We start from the raw sequence: 14,144 nt of genomic DNA on the forward strand, positions 1-14,144 counted from the left end.
TTTCCCCGGATTTTCCCCCAAAAACCCTCGCACAGAGCAGCTTTTTTCCATCTTTATCAATACACAGTCAGCACGGTCTGGGGGGGGGGGAGGGGAGGGGAGGGAATTTGGGGAGGGGGGGACACCCGGAGACCCCCCCGGGGGGGGTTGGGGACACCCCTGGGTCCCCCCCCCAATCCCATCCCGACGTTGGGGAGGTTCAAAAACGTCAATTTTCACCAAATCCAGCGTTTTTCACAGAGATTTGGGGACATTGCTGGGGTTGGGGACAATAAATAAGGGTGGGGGGGAGGGGACAGGGATAAATTTGGGGAGGGGGGGTTGGGGACACACGAGCCGGTGGCTGCTGCGGGTTTTAGCTTTTATTAAATAAAATATATTAATTAATTAACATTTAATTAACTCTGCTGGGCCCCACCCACCCCCCTGGGTTAGTAACTAAACCTGAACCCCAAAAATCCCCACCCCTCCTCCCCCCTGCCCAGTTTGGGGGCTCCTCCCGCCCAGTTTGGTACTGGGAGGAGCCCCCCAAAAAATATTTATGGGGGGGTGGGCGGCCAGAGTGCCCCCCCTTAAAAAAATTGGGATTTTGGGGGTTTTTCCCCAATTTTAGGGGTCATTTCTTGCTGCCCATCACCCAAAAAAAAGAGAATTTTGGGGGGGTTTCCCTCAATTTTGGGGGGGTCACCACTTTCAGCCTCCCCCCCAAAAAATAGATTTTATTTGGGGGGGGGTCACCATTTCATTCCCCCCAAAAATGGGAATTTTGGGGTTTTTTTCCTCAATTTTGGGGGGGTCACCACTCGCTGTCCCCCCTCCCTTTTGTCACCTCCTTGTCCCCTCCTGCCCCTCCTGGGGGGGGGTTGAGACCCCCCCCCCAAAATCAGCCTCGACCTCGGCGCCCTCCCGACCTCCCCCTGCCCTCCTGTGCCCCCCCCCCCCAAAAAAAATTTGGGGGGGTCCCGGTGCTGGTGACCCCCCCAAAATTGGGGTGGGGGGTCCCAATGTCTGTGACCCCCCCAAAATTGGGGTGGGGGGGTCTCAGTCCCTGTCACAGACCCCCCCTCAAATGAGGGACCCCAAAATTTAGGGTGGGGGGGGTCCCCAATAATTTTAACCCCCCCAAATTGGGGTGGGGGGGGGTGGTCCCATTTTTCATGCCCCCCCCCTCAACTTACCCACACTGGGGGGGGGGTCCCCATGGGAATTGCCCCCCCCTCCCCCATTTCGGGGGGTTTAAGCCCCTCCCCCTCCCAAGCCCCTCCCCCCCCAGGGGTGAAAAGTGGGGAGGGGTCTCTGGGGGGGCGGGGGGGGCTCCTGGAGCTGCTCAGGCCTTTTTCGGGGGGGGGGCCAGCTTGATGATCTCCTCCTCCGAGGGCTGCCGGATGATGTCTGGGGGGGGGGACACGGGGGGTCAGGGGGGGCTGGGGGTGTCACCCCCCCCCACCCACATAGAGGGTCCCCAACACTGCCCGGGGGGGTCCTGTCCCCCCCTTGGGGTCCCTGTCACAGCTTTGGGACAATGGGGTGGGGGGTCCCCAACTCCTCTTCGCGGGGTCCCTGTCCCAACCCTGGGGGTAATTGGGGAGGGGTCGTTGTCCCTGCTTGGGGACAGTGACAGATCCGGTCCCTGGGGGTGCCTGGGTGTCCCCATCCCCGCCTGTCCCCCGCTGTCCCTGGGTGTCCCCATCCCCGGCCGTCCCCTGTCCCTGTCCCTACCTGTCCCTGTCCCTGTCCCCGCTGTCCCTGTCCCCACCTGTCCCTGTCGCCGCCTGTCCCTGTCCCCGCTGTCCCCATCCGTCCCTGTCCCTGTCCTTGCTGTCCCCGCTGTCCCTGTCCCCATCCGTCCCTGTCCCTGTCGCCACTTCCCTGCTGTCCCTGTCCCTGTCCTCGCCTGTCCCTGTCCCCCCTGTCCCCGCTGTCCCTGTCCCCGCTGTCCCCATCCATCCCAGTCCCTGTCCCCATCCGTCCCTGTCCCTGTCGCCACTTCCCTGCTGTCCCTGTCCCTGTCCTCGCCTGTCCCTGTCCCCCCTGTCCCTGTCCCTGTCCTCGCCTGTCCCTGTCCCCCCTGTCCCTGTCCGTGTCCCCGCTGTCCCTGTCCCCGCTGTCCCTGTCCCCGCTGTCCCCATCCACCCCTGTCCCTGTTCCCATCCGTCCCTGTCCCTGTCGCCACTTCCCCGCTGTCCCTGTCCCTGTCCCCGCCTGTCCCCACTGTCCCCGCTGTCCCTGTCCCCGCCTGTCCCTGTCCCTGTCCCCGCTGTCCCTGTCCCTGTCCCCACCTGTCCCTGTCCCGGCTGTCCCTGTCCCCACCTGTCCCTGTCCCCGCTGTCCCCGCTGTCCCCGCTGTCCCTGTCCCTGTCCCCGCTGTCCCCGTGTCCCCGCTGTCCCCGCTGTCCCCGCTGTCCCCATCCCCGCTGTCCCCGCTGTCCCTGTCCCTGCTGTCCCCGCTGTCCCCGCTATCCCCGCTGTCCCCGCTGTCCCCGCTGTCGCTATCCCCGCTATGCCCGCTGTCCCCGCTGTCCCAGTCCCTGTCCCCGCTGTCCCCGCTATCCCCGCTGTCCCCGTGTCCCCACTGTCCCTGTGTCCCCGTGTCCCGCTGTCCCCGGTCCCCTCTCACCCTTGTACTTCTTGGCGCTGGGGATGCGGGTCAGTTTGGTGTCCACCTCGTCCTCCTCGGAGATCTTGAGCACCTGCGTGCGGTACTGCACCACCTTGGTCAGCAGGTCCGGCCGGCGCGAGATCTCGAAGATGTGCTCGATGTAGGACAGGTTGTCTGTGACACGGGGACAGCGCGGGGACAGCGCGGGGACACACACGGGACACACACGGGACACACACGGGACACGTGCTGGGCTCGGGCCACCCGCGCTGCGGCCGCGGGGGCCCGGAGGGGGCGGGGTGGGGACAGCGAGGGGACAGGGGAGGGACAGGATGGGGACAAGGAGGTGACAGGGATGGGGACAGAGGAGGGACAGGATTGGGACAGGGACGGGGATGGGGACAGGGAGGGGACAGGGATGGGGACAGGATTGGGGACAGGGGACAGGGATGGGGACAGGGGAGGGACGGGGACAGGGATGGGGACAGGGGACAGGGGAGGGACAGGATGGGGACAGGACTGGGGACAGGGGACAGAGATGGGGACAGGGGAGGGACGGGGATAGGGATGGGGACAGGGGACAGGGGAGAGACAGGATAGGGACAAGGATGGGGACAGGGGAGGGACAGGATGGCGACAGGGATAGGGACAGGGGAGGTGACAGGGATGGGGACAGGATGGGGACAGGGACAGGGACAGGGATGGGGAGGGGACAGAGGACAGGGATGGGGACAGGGACAGGGGAGGGACAGGATGGGGACAGGGACAGGGATGGGGACAGGGGAGGTAACAGGGATGGGGACAGAGATGGGGACAAGGATGGAACAGGGGAGGGACAGGATGGGGATAGGGACGGGGACAGGGATGGGGACAGAGATGGGGACAGGCATGGGAACAGGGACAGGGGAGGGACAGGATGGGGACAGGAAGGGGATGAGGACGGGGATGGGGACAGGGAGGGCACGGGATGGGGACAGAGATGGGGACAAGGGTGGGACAGGGGAGTTACAGGATAGGAACAGGGATGGGGACAAGGACAGGGGAGGGACAGGATGGGGACAAGGAGGTGACAAGGATGGGGAAAGGACAAGGATGGGAGGGGGACAGGGATGGGGACAGGGAGGGACAGGGCCAGGGCTCAGGGGACCGGGGTGGGGACCAGCCCAGAGCTGGAGCAGCCCCGGGCACGGGGAGGGGACAGTGCCGGTGGCACGGGTGTCACACCTCGGTCCAGCTTGCTGTGACGCTCCAGGAAGGCGAACCAGTGGTGGCCGGTGGCGATGGCGTCCCCCTCCCCGCTGGGGATGTCCTCGCGACACGCGGACTTGAGCTGCTCCAGGTCCTCGGCTGTGATGTTCTGGGCCAGCTCCTCCAGCAGACTGCGGTACTCGGCCATGGCTGGGGACACAGGGACATTGGGGACATTGGGGACATGGCTGGGGACACAGGGACATGGGGACATGGCTGTTCTGGGCCAGCTCCTCCAGCAGACTGCGGTACTCGGCCATGGCTGGGGACACAGGGACATTGGGGACATGGGGACATCAGGGACATGGGGACATGGCTGTTCTGGGCCAGCTCCTCCAGCAGACTGCAGTACTCGGCCATGGCTGGGGACACAGGGACATTGGGGACATTGGGGACATGGGGACATGGGGACATGGCTGTTCTGGGCCAGCTCCTCCAGCAGACTGCGGTACTCGGCCATGGCTGGGGACACAGGGACATTGGGGACATTGGGGACATTGGGGACATGGGGACATGGCTGTTCTGGGCCAGCTCCTCCAGCAGACTGCGGTACTCGGCCATGGCTGGGGACACAGGGGACAGCAGGGACACTGGGGACATGGCTGGGGACATCAGGGACATGGGGATATGGCTGGGGACACAGGGACATGGGGACATGGCTGTTCTGGGCCAGCTCCTCCAGCAGACTGCGGTACTCGGCCATGGCTGGGGACAAAAGGGACATCAGGGACACAGGGGACATCACAGACACGGGGGACATGGAATGTGGTCTATGGGGGACACTTGGGGACATGAGGGACACAGGACTTGGCCATGGCTGGCGTCAGGGGGGACATGGGACTTGGAGGACATGGCTGTGGCCGGGGACAAGGGTGACACGGAGGACATGAGGGATGTGGGGGACAGGGGACTGGGATGTGGCTGGGGACAGGGGTGACATGAGGGACATGGCCACAGCTGGGGACAGAGGACATGTGGGACATCAGGGACATTAACATGGGGACAGGGGACACGGCCGTGGCTGGGGGACACGGCCATGTGTGACACGAGTGACATGGGGACGGAGCCGTGGGTGACACGAGTGCTCCTGCTCTCAGTCACGCTTGTCACGAGTGTCCCCAGCCTCAGTCCCTGGTGTCACCTGTGTCCCCAGCCTCAGCCACCGGTGCCAGGTCCAGCCCTGGCCTCTGCCACCTGTGTCACAGATGTCCCCAGCCTCAGCCACAGGTGTCACCAGTGTCCCCAGGCTCAGTCTCCAGTGCCAGCCCCAGCCTCAGTCCCTGGTGTCACAAATGTCCCCAGACTCATCCATTGGTGCCACAAGTGTCCCCAAGCTCAGCTGCTCAAGTCACGAGTGTCCCCAACCTCAGTCCTTGGTGTCACCAGTGTCCCCAGCCTCAGCCCCTCCGGTGTCACTGGTGTCCCCAGCCTCAGCCCCCAGTGTCACTGGTGTCCCCAGCCTCAACCCCCCCGGTGTCACTGGTGTCCCCAGCCCTGTCCCCGCTGTCACCGCTCAGCCCCGGTGCCAGCCCAGCCCCCGGCCGTGACTCATGTGACGCTCACGGGATGTGACAGGGACCGAGCAGGGACCGAGCAGGGACCGGCGGCGGCGGCTCCGCGTCCCCCCGGGGGTGGGGCTGGCACAGACCCCCCCGGACACTGTCACCTACCCCGGACACTGTCACCCCCCTGGGCACTGTCACCTACCCCGGACACTGTCACCTACCCCGGACACTGTCACCCCCCTGGGCACTGTCACCTACCCCGGACACTGTCACCTACCTCGGACACTGTCACCCCCCCGGACACTGTCACCCCCCGACACTGTCACCCCCCGGACACTGTCACCTACCCCGGACACTGTCACCCCCCCCTGGACACTGCCACCCCCTGGACACTGTCACCCCCCCGGACACTGCCACCCTCCCCGGACACTGTCACCCCCCTGGACACTGTCACCCCCCTGGACACTGCCACCCCCCCGGACACTGTCACCCCCCCCTGGACACTGTCACCCTCCCCGGACACTGTCACCCCCCTGGGCACTGCCACCCCCCCGGACACTGTCACCCCCCACGGACACTGTCACCCCCCACGGACACTGCCACCCCCCCGGACACTGCCACCCCCCTGGGTACTGTCACCTACCCCGGACACTGTCACCCCCCCCCCTGGACACTGTCACCCCCCCTGGACACTGTCACCTACCCCGGACACTGTCACCCCCCGGGCACTGTCACCCCCCGACATTGTCACCTCCCCCTGGACACTGTCACCCCCCGACACTGCCACCCTCCCCGGACACTGTCACCCCCCCGGACACTGTCACCCCCCCCCCGGGCACTGTCACCCCCCCTTGCCCCCCCCAAATTCCCGCCGCCCCCGCCCCCCCTCGCTGTGTGTGTTGGGGGGGGTCTCAGCCGTGTCTGAGGGGGGGGGGTCACTGTCCCCCCTCTCCCGCCGGTCCCCGTTGCCATGGCGACGCCGCCACCCACGCAGGGATGCGGTTGCCACGGCAACGCATCACCCGCCTGCCCCTTCCCCCCCCCGCACCCATTTTGGGGGGGGGGGATTGGGGGGCTCGGACACGCGGGGGGGGAGGGGGGGATACGCACAGGGACACGGCCACGTCGCTGTCACCCCCTCCCCCCCCTCCCGTGACTCCCCGTAAACAACCCCCCCCCCAACCCCCCACCCCCACCCCGGACCCCCCCACTCGTGACTGCGCTCGGTAAACAACCCCCCCCCCACACACACGTGAGACCCCCCCCGCACCGACACCTGCCCACGCCCCCCGCCCCTCCCCCCGCCGGCAACAGACGCTCCCCCCACGCCCCCCCCCACGCACAGACGCGTCCCCCCCACGCTCCTCTCCAATAACAAACCCCCCCCCAGCCCCTCCCCCCACGCACGAAGCCGGCCCCCCTCCCCCCCCAGCCCCTCCCCCCCCGTGTCCAGCGCGCGGCCCCTTTAAGGCCGCCCATGACTCAGCCCCGGCCGGACACGGGGCCTTCCGCCGGGGGGGGGCGGGGACCGGGACCCCCCCGCCGCTCCCGCCCCTCCCCCGTTCCCAGGCCCGGCCCCGGGACCCGCCAGGAAAAGGATCGGGATGGGGGGGGAGGGGAAATACCCACGACCCCCCCCCGCCCCACCGCGCGACCCCCCCCTCGCGCCCCATTCACGTTTCTCATGCAAAGCGCCTCATGAATATTCACGAGGGGCGTGGCCCCGCGGGGGCCCATTCAGTGGGGCGGGCGGGGGGCTCGGGGGGGTTCGGGGGGGTTCATCCCGGCCTGGGGGGGCCGCGACACGGCGGGGGGGGCGCGACACGGGTGGGACGGAGCCCCCCGGCCTTCGTGTCCCCCGTGGGGGGGTCCGGGGGGCGCCGATGCCATCGCTGCCCCCCCCCCCCCCCCGCCGTGCCCACCCCCCCTCCGCGTGTTTTTGGGGTGGGTGGGGAGAGCGGGACGCGGGGGGAGGGTCCCCCACGAGCCCCCCCCACGCAGCGTGGGGACAAGGGGCCCTTTGTGGCTCGGGGAGCGGCGCCGCCGCCTCCGGCCCCCCCGGGCCCCCCCGGAATGCGAGGCACGGCCCCGGCCCCACGGACACGGCCCCGGCCCCGCTGTCCGGCCCCACGGACACGGCTCGGCCCCACGGACACGGCTCGGCCCCACGGACACGGCTCGGACACACGGACACGGCTCCGGTCCCTCCGTGCCCCCCCCGCGGCCCCGCCCTGCCCCACGGCCACCGCCGCCCTCCTGCCCCGCCGTGTCGCGGGGGTCCCACGCGTGTCGCGGGGGTCCCGCCCTGCCCGGCGGCCGCAGCATCCCCGGGCACATCTGGGGCACATCTGGGGCGCAGCTGGGCGCGATCCTTCCCCCTGCACACCCCATCGTGCCTCAGTTTCCCCACGCGGGGCCGCTCCGTGGGACGGGGCACGGGTGGGGTGGGGGGCGATGGATCCCGGGACCCCCCCCGCCCCGTCCCGGTCCCCCCGGTCCCTCTCGGGGGCCCCCGCCCGGTCCCGGCGCGGGGATGCGGAAGCGGCGCCTCCCGCGGCCCAGTTCGGGACCAGTTCGGGACCAGTTTGGGACCAGTTCGGGACCCGCCGGCGGCGCGTGACCGCCTCAGCGCCCCTTCCCCACGCGCGGGACCCCCCCGAGGTGTCCCCAAACCCGTTTTGGGGGGGCCCGGGGGGGGTCTCGCCGGTCCCGGGGGATGCGGCGGCAGCGCCGGTACCGGGCGGTCCTGGGAGCGCCGGGCGGCACCGCGGGGACGGGACGGGAGCGCGCGGGGACAGCGCGGGGACACCCACGGGGGGCTCGGGTGGGACCCGCGGGGGGGGGAGGACCCCGTGTCCCGCGTGGGGAGCGGGACGGGCGGGACGGGACCGGGATGGGGACCGGGACCGGGACCGGGACCGGGACCGGGACGGGGACACAGACACGGACACGGACACGGGGGTGGCGGGTCCCGCGTCCCGCGTGGGCACCGGGAGCCACCGAGTGTCCCCCCCGCCCACAGCGTGTCACGGGTTCGAGCCCCCCCGGCAGCGAAACGGGAAGTGAAAGGAGGGGGATGGGGGCACCGGGGAGGACGGGGAGCACCGGGGGAGCCTGTCCGGGACCCCCGGCGCCGTTAACCCCTTCCTGCCCGCCGGGGGGGCTTCACCGGAGCGGGGGGGATGCTCCGGCGGGCGGGGGGGGTCACACAGGGCGGGGGGGCCGTCACCGCCGTCCGGGGCCGCTGGAGCGCACCGGGAGCGGCCCCGGGAGCGGCCCCGGGAGCGGCCCCGGGAGCGGATGGAGGCGGCGGCCGCGGGGTCCATCCGGCGCCGGTGCGGGCGGCGGGGCCGCCGGCGGGGCCGGGGGTCGCTCGGTGGGTCCGGGGGCTCCCCCACCCACCCGCACTTACCGGCCGCGGGCGCTGCCGGTGCCGGTGCCGGTGCCGGTGCCGCCGCTCGGGCTCTCGGTGCCGCCGCTCTGAGCGGGGGTGGGCGGGGCTTAACGGGGCGGGGTCGCAGGGGGAGGGGCTTGGAGGGGCGGGGTCAGCCGGGAGGAGCCGCCCCGCCCTCCCCCCCTGCCCAGGGTCCCCCGCGGGAGAGATTTGGGGTCCCCGCGGTGTCACCGGCCGGGCTGGGGGCAGGGGGGGACAAGGGGGGGACAAGGGGGGGACAAGGAGGGGACAAGGAAGGGACAAGGAGGGGACATTGTCACACACGGCCCCGGGAGGGGATCGGGGACAGGGATCCACTCTGGGATCCGGAATTGGGGCCTGGTAATGGGGTCTGGTACTGGGATCCCATACTGGGATCTGGAACTGGGGACTGGTAATGGGATTGGCAGCTGGGATCCCATACTGGGAGCTGGGAATGGGATTCCAAACTGGGATCTGGAATGGGAGTCTCATACTGGGATCTGGCACTGGAATCTACTAATGGATCCCATACTGGGATCTGGGAATAGGAACCCATACTGGGATTCCAAACTGGGATCTGGCGCTGGGATCTGGTATTGGGATCTGCAGCTGGGATCCCATACTGGGAACCCATACGGGGATTCCAAGCTGGGATCTGTTAATGGGATCCCATGCTGGGATCTGATTTTGGGGTCTGCAGCTGGGATCCCATACTGGGATCTGTTACTGGGATCTGGTGATGGGATCCCATACTGGGATCTGGGAATGGGATCCCGTACTGGGATTCCAAACTGGGATCTCTCACAGGGATCCCATACTGGGATTCCAAACTGGGATCTCTCACAGGGATCCCTTACTGGGATTCCAAACTGGGATTCCAAACTGGGATCTCTCACAGGGATCCCATACTGGGATTCCAAACTGGGATTCCAAACTGGGATCTCTCACAGGGATCCCGTACTGGGATTCCATACTGGGATTCCAAACTGGGATCTCTCACAGGGATCCCATACTGGGATTCCAAACTGGGATCTCTCACAGGGATCCCATACTGGGATCTGTCCCTGGGATCCCACCGGGGCTCTCTGGGGTCTCACACTGAGACCTCCCCCCCCCCTTCCCCTGGGGACACCTCCTGGTCCTCTGGGACCTGGCCTGGTCATCATCATCATCATCATCATCATCATCATCCTCATCATCATTGTCGTCATCATCATCATCCTCCTCATCATCATCACTGTTTTCATCATCATCATCATGATTGTCAATGTCATCATCACTGTTGTCATCATTTTCATCATCATCATCATCATCATCATCATTTTCATTGCCATCACTGTCATTGCCATCATCTTCATCATCATCGTCACCGTCATCGTCTTCATCATCTTCATCCTCACCATCCCCAGTGATCCCCTCCAGGACCTCCTCAGGCCCCGGCAGCTCCTCCTCACCCTCATCCTCCTCATCCTCCTCCCCCTCCTCCTCCTCCTCACCCTCCTTCTCCTCACCCTCCTCATCCTCCATGTCCAGCCATGCTGCTGGCCTGGGGACACGGGGGGGACAGAGGGGGGACACCGGGTGTGGGGTGACACTGGGGTGACACTGGAGTGACACTGGGGTGACCCTGGGGTGACACTGGGGTGACGTTGGCTGTAGGGGGCACTGTGGATGGGTGGCACTCATGTGGCCAGTGCCATTGACCATGGGGTGACACTGAGGTGACACAGGTGGTGACACTCACGGGCTCAGTGCCATTGACCATGGGGTGACACTGAGATGACACAGGGGTGACACTCACATGGTCAGTGCCATTGACCATGGAGGTGACACTGAGGTGACACAGGGGTGACACTCACATGGTCAGTGCCATTGACCGTGGGGTGACACTGAGGTGACACAGGGGTGACACTCACGTGCTCAGTGCCATTGACCACGCCCAGCTGTGGCCGGGACAGGTCGATGTCGAAGGGGACAGGAGGGGACGAGCTGGGGGAGGGGACAGAGGGGACAGAGGGGACAGAGGGGACAGGGACCCTGGGAGAGGGGACAGAGGGGACAGAGGGGTCAGGGACCCTGGGAGAGGGGACAGAGGGGACAGAGGGGACAGAGGGCCCCGTCCAGAGCGTCCTCCTGGGGGGATCACGGTGAGGTGAGGGCCCCCCGTGTGTCCCCTGAGTGTCCCCCGAGTGTCCCCGAGGTTTGGGGGTCACGGGGGGGGGGGGTGTGGCGGGACCCCCCCGCACTGCCCCAGCTCTGAGCTTGGAGTTCCCGCAGAGGGGCCCTAGGGGGGTTCCGGGGGGGTTCGGGGGGGGGTTCTGGGGCACCCCCAAATTTTCCCCCCCTCCCCTCCCCACAATGAGGCGCTGCCCCCCCCCTCCCCCCGCGTGCTGCTGTTGGGGGGGGCTCAAATTTGGGGGTGGGGGTGACGGGGGGCAGAACAGGCGGGAATGGGGAGGGGGGTGACGGGGATGAGCCCCCCGGGTCCCCCCCGGTGTCGCCGCTCGGGGGGGGGAGGGGCGGGGGGTCCCCGGTGTCCCTCGGGATTGAGGCCGCGGCGGGGGGGGGGGGGGGGATGATCCGGGGGGATTAAACGCGGGAATCTCCCGGCAGCACCCCGGGGCTTTAACCCTGCCCGGTGCGGGGGGGGCTCGGCAGCGCCCCCCCACCCCCCCCGGGACCCCCCCGGGACACCCGACCCCCCCCCGGGGCAGGGGAGCCCCCCCCAAACCGGCGGGGGGCACCCCCGGGACCGCCGCGGGAAAAAGGGGGGGGGGAGATGGGGAGGGGTGAGAATCGGCCGTTCCCATGGCAACCACATCCCCATGGCAACCATCCCTATGCCAACCACATCCCCATGGCAACCATGCCCATGGCAACCACATCCCCATGGCAACAGCATCCCCATGGCAACCATTGCCCGTGGCAACCATCCCTATGCGAGCCACATCCACATGACAACCATTGCCCGTGGCAACCTGTCCCCATGGCAACCTGTCCCCATGGCAACCTGTCCCCATAGCAACCCCATCCCCACGTAACCATGTCCCCATGGCAACCACGTCCCCATGGTAACCATGTCCCCCATAGCAACCGCCACCCATCGTGACCCTCCTCCCCTGGCAACCTGTCCCCATGGCAACCACGTCTCCATGGAAACTCCATCCCCATGGCAACCACCACCGCGCAGTGACCTTCTCCCCTGGCAACCGCGTCCCCATGGCAACCACATCTCCATAGCAACCACATCCCCATGGAAGCTCCGTCCCCATGGCAACCGCCTCCCGTAGCAACCCCTCCCCTCAGCATCCCGTTCCCATGGCAACCGCCCCCTGCCTGTTTCCCTGCCCCCCCCGGGACCCCCAGTTTGGAGAGGGGGCGTCAAGGGGACATTGGGGGGAATTTGGGGGAAATTTGGGAAAATTTGTGGGAATTTTGGGGAATTTGGGGCAATCTGAGGGGTCTGGGGGTCTCCCCCTCCCCTCCCAGTCCATCCCAGTACACGGGGGGGGGTTTTAAACTGGTTTATTGCTCTGCGGGGGGGGGGAAAGGGGGGGGGTCCGGGTGCCCCCCCCCCAATTCAGGGGGTCCCGATCCCCCCTCCGGGTTAGTTTTGGGGTGGGGGAGGGGCTCGGGGGAGGGGATCAGTAATAAGTTTCCTTCTCCACCCAGCCTGCAAAAAAAAAGGGGAGGGGGCGTCAGGGGGACCCCAAACCCCAAATCCCAAACCCCAAATCCCGGGGACCCCCCAAACCCTCGGGGTTTGATTTTTTGGGGTGCCCCCCATTTTTGGGGTTTTCTCCCATTTTATTCCAATTCCCCCCTTTTTTTTTAATTTCCCTCCCATTTTTTTGGGTTCTCCCCCATTTTTTATGGTTTTCCCCATTTTTTTGGGGTCCCCCCCATATTTTGACTTTTAACCCATTTTATTCCCATTTTCCCCAATTTTATTCCCATTTTCCCCATTTTTTTTAAATTTCCCCCATTTCGCTCCCATTTTTTTGAGTTCCCCCCATTTTTTGGGGTTCCCCCCAATTTTTGGACTTTTAACCCATTTTATTCTCATTTTCCCCTATTTTATTCCCATTTTCCCCATTTTTTTTATAATTTCCCCATTTCCCTCCCATTTTTTAGGGTGTCCTCCCCCCTTTTTTGGGTTCCCCCCATTTTTTGGGGTTTCCCCCCCATATTTTGGATTTTAACCCATTTTATTCCCATTTCTCCCATTTTATTCCCATTTTTTTAAAATTTCCCCCATTTCCCTCCCATTTTTTGGGTTCCCCCCATTTTTTTGGGGTTCCTCCCAATTTTTTTGGGGTCCCCCCCATATTTTGGATTTTAACCCATTTTATTCCCATTTTTTTTAAATTTCCCCCATTTCCCTCCCATTTTTTTGAGTTCCCCCCCATTTTTTTGGGGTCCCCCCAATATTTTGGGGTTCCCCCCGTTTTTGGGGTCTCACCTCCGGGGTACCTCCTCAGGATCAGCTTCCTGACCTCGTCGTAGGCGAAGATCAGCAGCGAGTAGGGGAAGGCGCAGAACCACCAGGTCACCCTGGCCACAAAAAAAAAACCCAAAAAACCCCAAAATTGGCGCCCCAAAATTTGGGGGACCCCAAATCCCTGTTGGGTTTGAAGCTCCGTTTTTACCTCCCCCAATTTTTTCAATTTTTAAATTTTTTAATTCCCATTTTTGGATATTCCACCCCCAGTATTTTCATTTTCCCTCCCATTTTTTTGGTTCGTCGGGGATTTTTTTGGAGGGGAATTTTGGGGATTTTTTTGGGGGGGATTTGGATTTTTTTTCGGGGGTGTTGGAGAGGTTTGGGATTTTTTTTGGACGGGATTTCAAGTAGAATTGGGGATTTTGGGGGATTTTGGATTTTGGGGGATTTGAAGAAGTTTTAGGATTTTTTTGAGGAAGGATTAGGAAGAGGGATGGGGTTTGGGGTGGATTTGTGGGAGTTTTGTGGGATTTTTTTGGGATTTGGGTTTTTGGGGCAGATTCAGAGCAGTTTTAGGATTTTTGGGGAGGTTTTGTAGGGGAATTGGGGATTTTGGGGGGATTTGGGATTTTTTGGGGGGATTTAGAAGAGGGATGGGGTTTGGAGTGGATTTGTGGGGGAATTGGGGATTTTTAGAGATTTAGGTTTTTTTGGGGCGGATTCGGAGCAGTTTTAGGATTTTTGGGGGGTGGATTTGGAGGGGAATTGGGGGTTTTTTTTTGGGGTGGGGGTTTTTGGGGTGTCCTCACTTGAGGGGGTACATCCTCAGCGCCACCCCCATGCCCGGGCAGTAGGACAGGAACGCCGCCAGCGCCGTCTCCTCCAGCAGCCCGAAAATCAGGATCTTGTTCCTAAAAAATCGGGGGGATTTGG

The 14,144-nt window shown here is 64.9% G+C and overlaps 2 protein-coding genes across 3 annotated transcripts in view; both read right to left on the reverse strand.

The window, feature by feature from the left end:
• Positions 1 to 485: 485 nt before the first annotated feature.
• On the reverse strand, positions 486 to 8,841 carry PEA15 (proliferation and apoptosis adaptor protein 15). Its single transcript, XM_084223280.1, has 4 exons — positions 8,765 to 8,841; positions 3,824 to 3,997; positions 2,618 to 2,773; positions 486 to 1,392 (listed from the first exon to the last, which is right to left on the reverse strand). Exons 2-4 carry the CDS (start codon positions 3,993 to 3,995, stop codon positions 1,328 to 1,330), a joined length of 393 nt encoding a protein of 130 aa, XP_084079406.1. The 5' UTR covers positions 3,996 to 3,997; positions 8,765 to 8,841; the 3' UTR covers positions 486 to 1,327.
• A 3,528-nt stretch (positions 8,842 to 12,369) lies between these two features.
• The window catches only part of LOC311163889 (sodium/potassium-transporting ATPase subunit alpha-2), a gene marked incomplete at its 5' end in the record, with an annotated part of 29,127 nt that continues 27,352 nt past the window's right edge, over positions 12,370 to 14,144 (reverse strand). For both annotated transcript variants that reach the window (XM_084223051.1, XM_084223050.1), the window contains 3 exons: positions 12,370 to 12,440; positions 13,230 to 13,321; positions 14,021 to 14,122. In XM_084223051.1, coding sequence (XP_084079177.1) covers positions 12,412 to 12,440; positions 13,230 to 13,321; positions 14,021 to 14,122 — 223 coding nt within the window. In that variant the 3' untranslated portion in view covers positions 12,370 to 12,411. The remainder of the gene's footprint in view (positions 12,441 to 13,229; positions 13,322 to 14,020; positions 14,123 to 14,144) is intronic.

This window comes from Fringilla coelebs (assembly GCF_963513975.1).
Source record: "Fringilla coelebs genome assembly, chromosome: 29".
NCBI lineage: Eukaryota > Metazoa > Chordata > Aves > Passeriformes > Fringillidae > Fringilla > Fringilla coelebs.

Excerpts from the sequence above, each read along its gene's own strand:
- PEA15 (XM_084223280.1), bottom strand. The coding sequence starts at position 3,995 with ATGGCCGAGTACCGCAGTCTGCTGGAGGAGCTGGCCCAGAACATCACA. Across the intron at positions 2,774-3,823 it reads TCACAGCAAGCTGGACCGAG|ACAACCTGTCCTACATCGAG; the intron begins GTGTGACACCCG and ends CCCGTGTCACAG. Across the intron at positions 1,393-2,617 it reads CAGCGCCAAGAAGTACAAGG|ACATCATCCGGCAGCCCTCG; the intron begins GTGAGAGGGGAC and ends CCCCCCCCCCAG.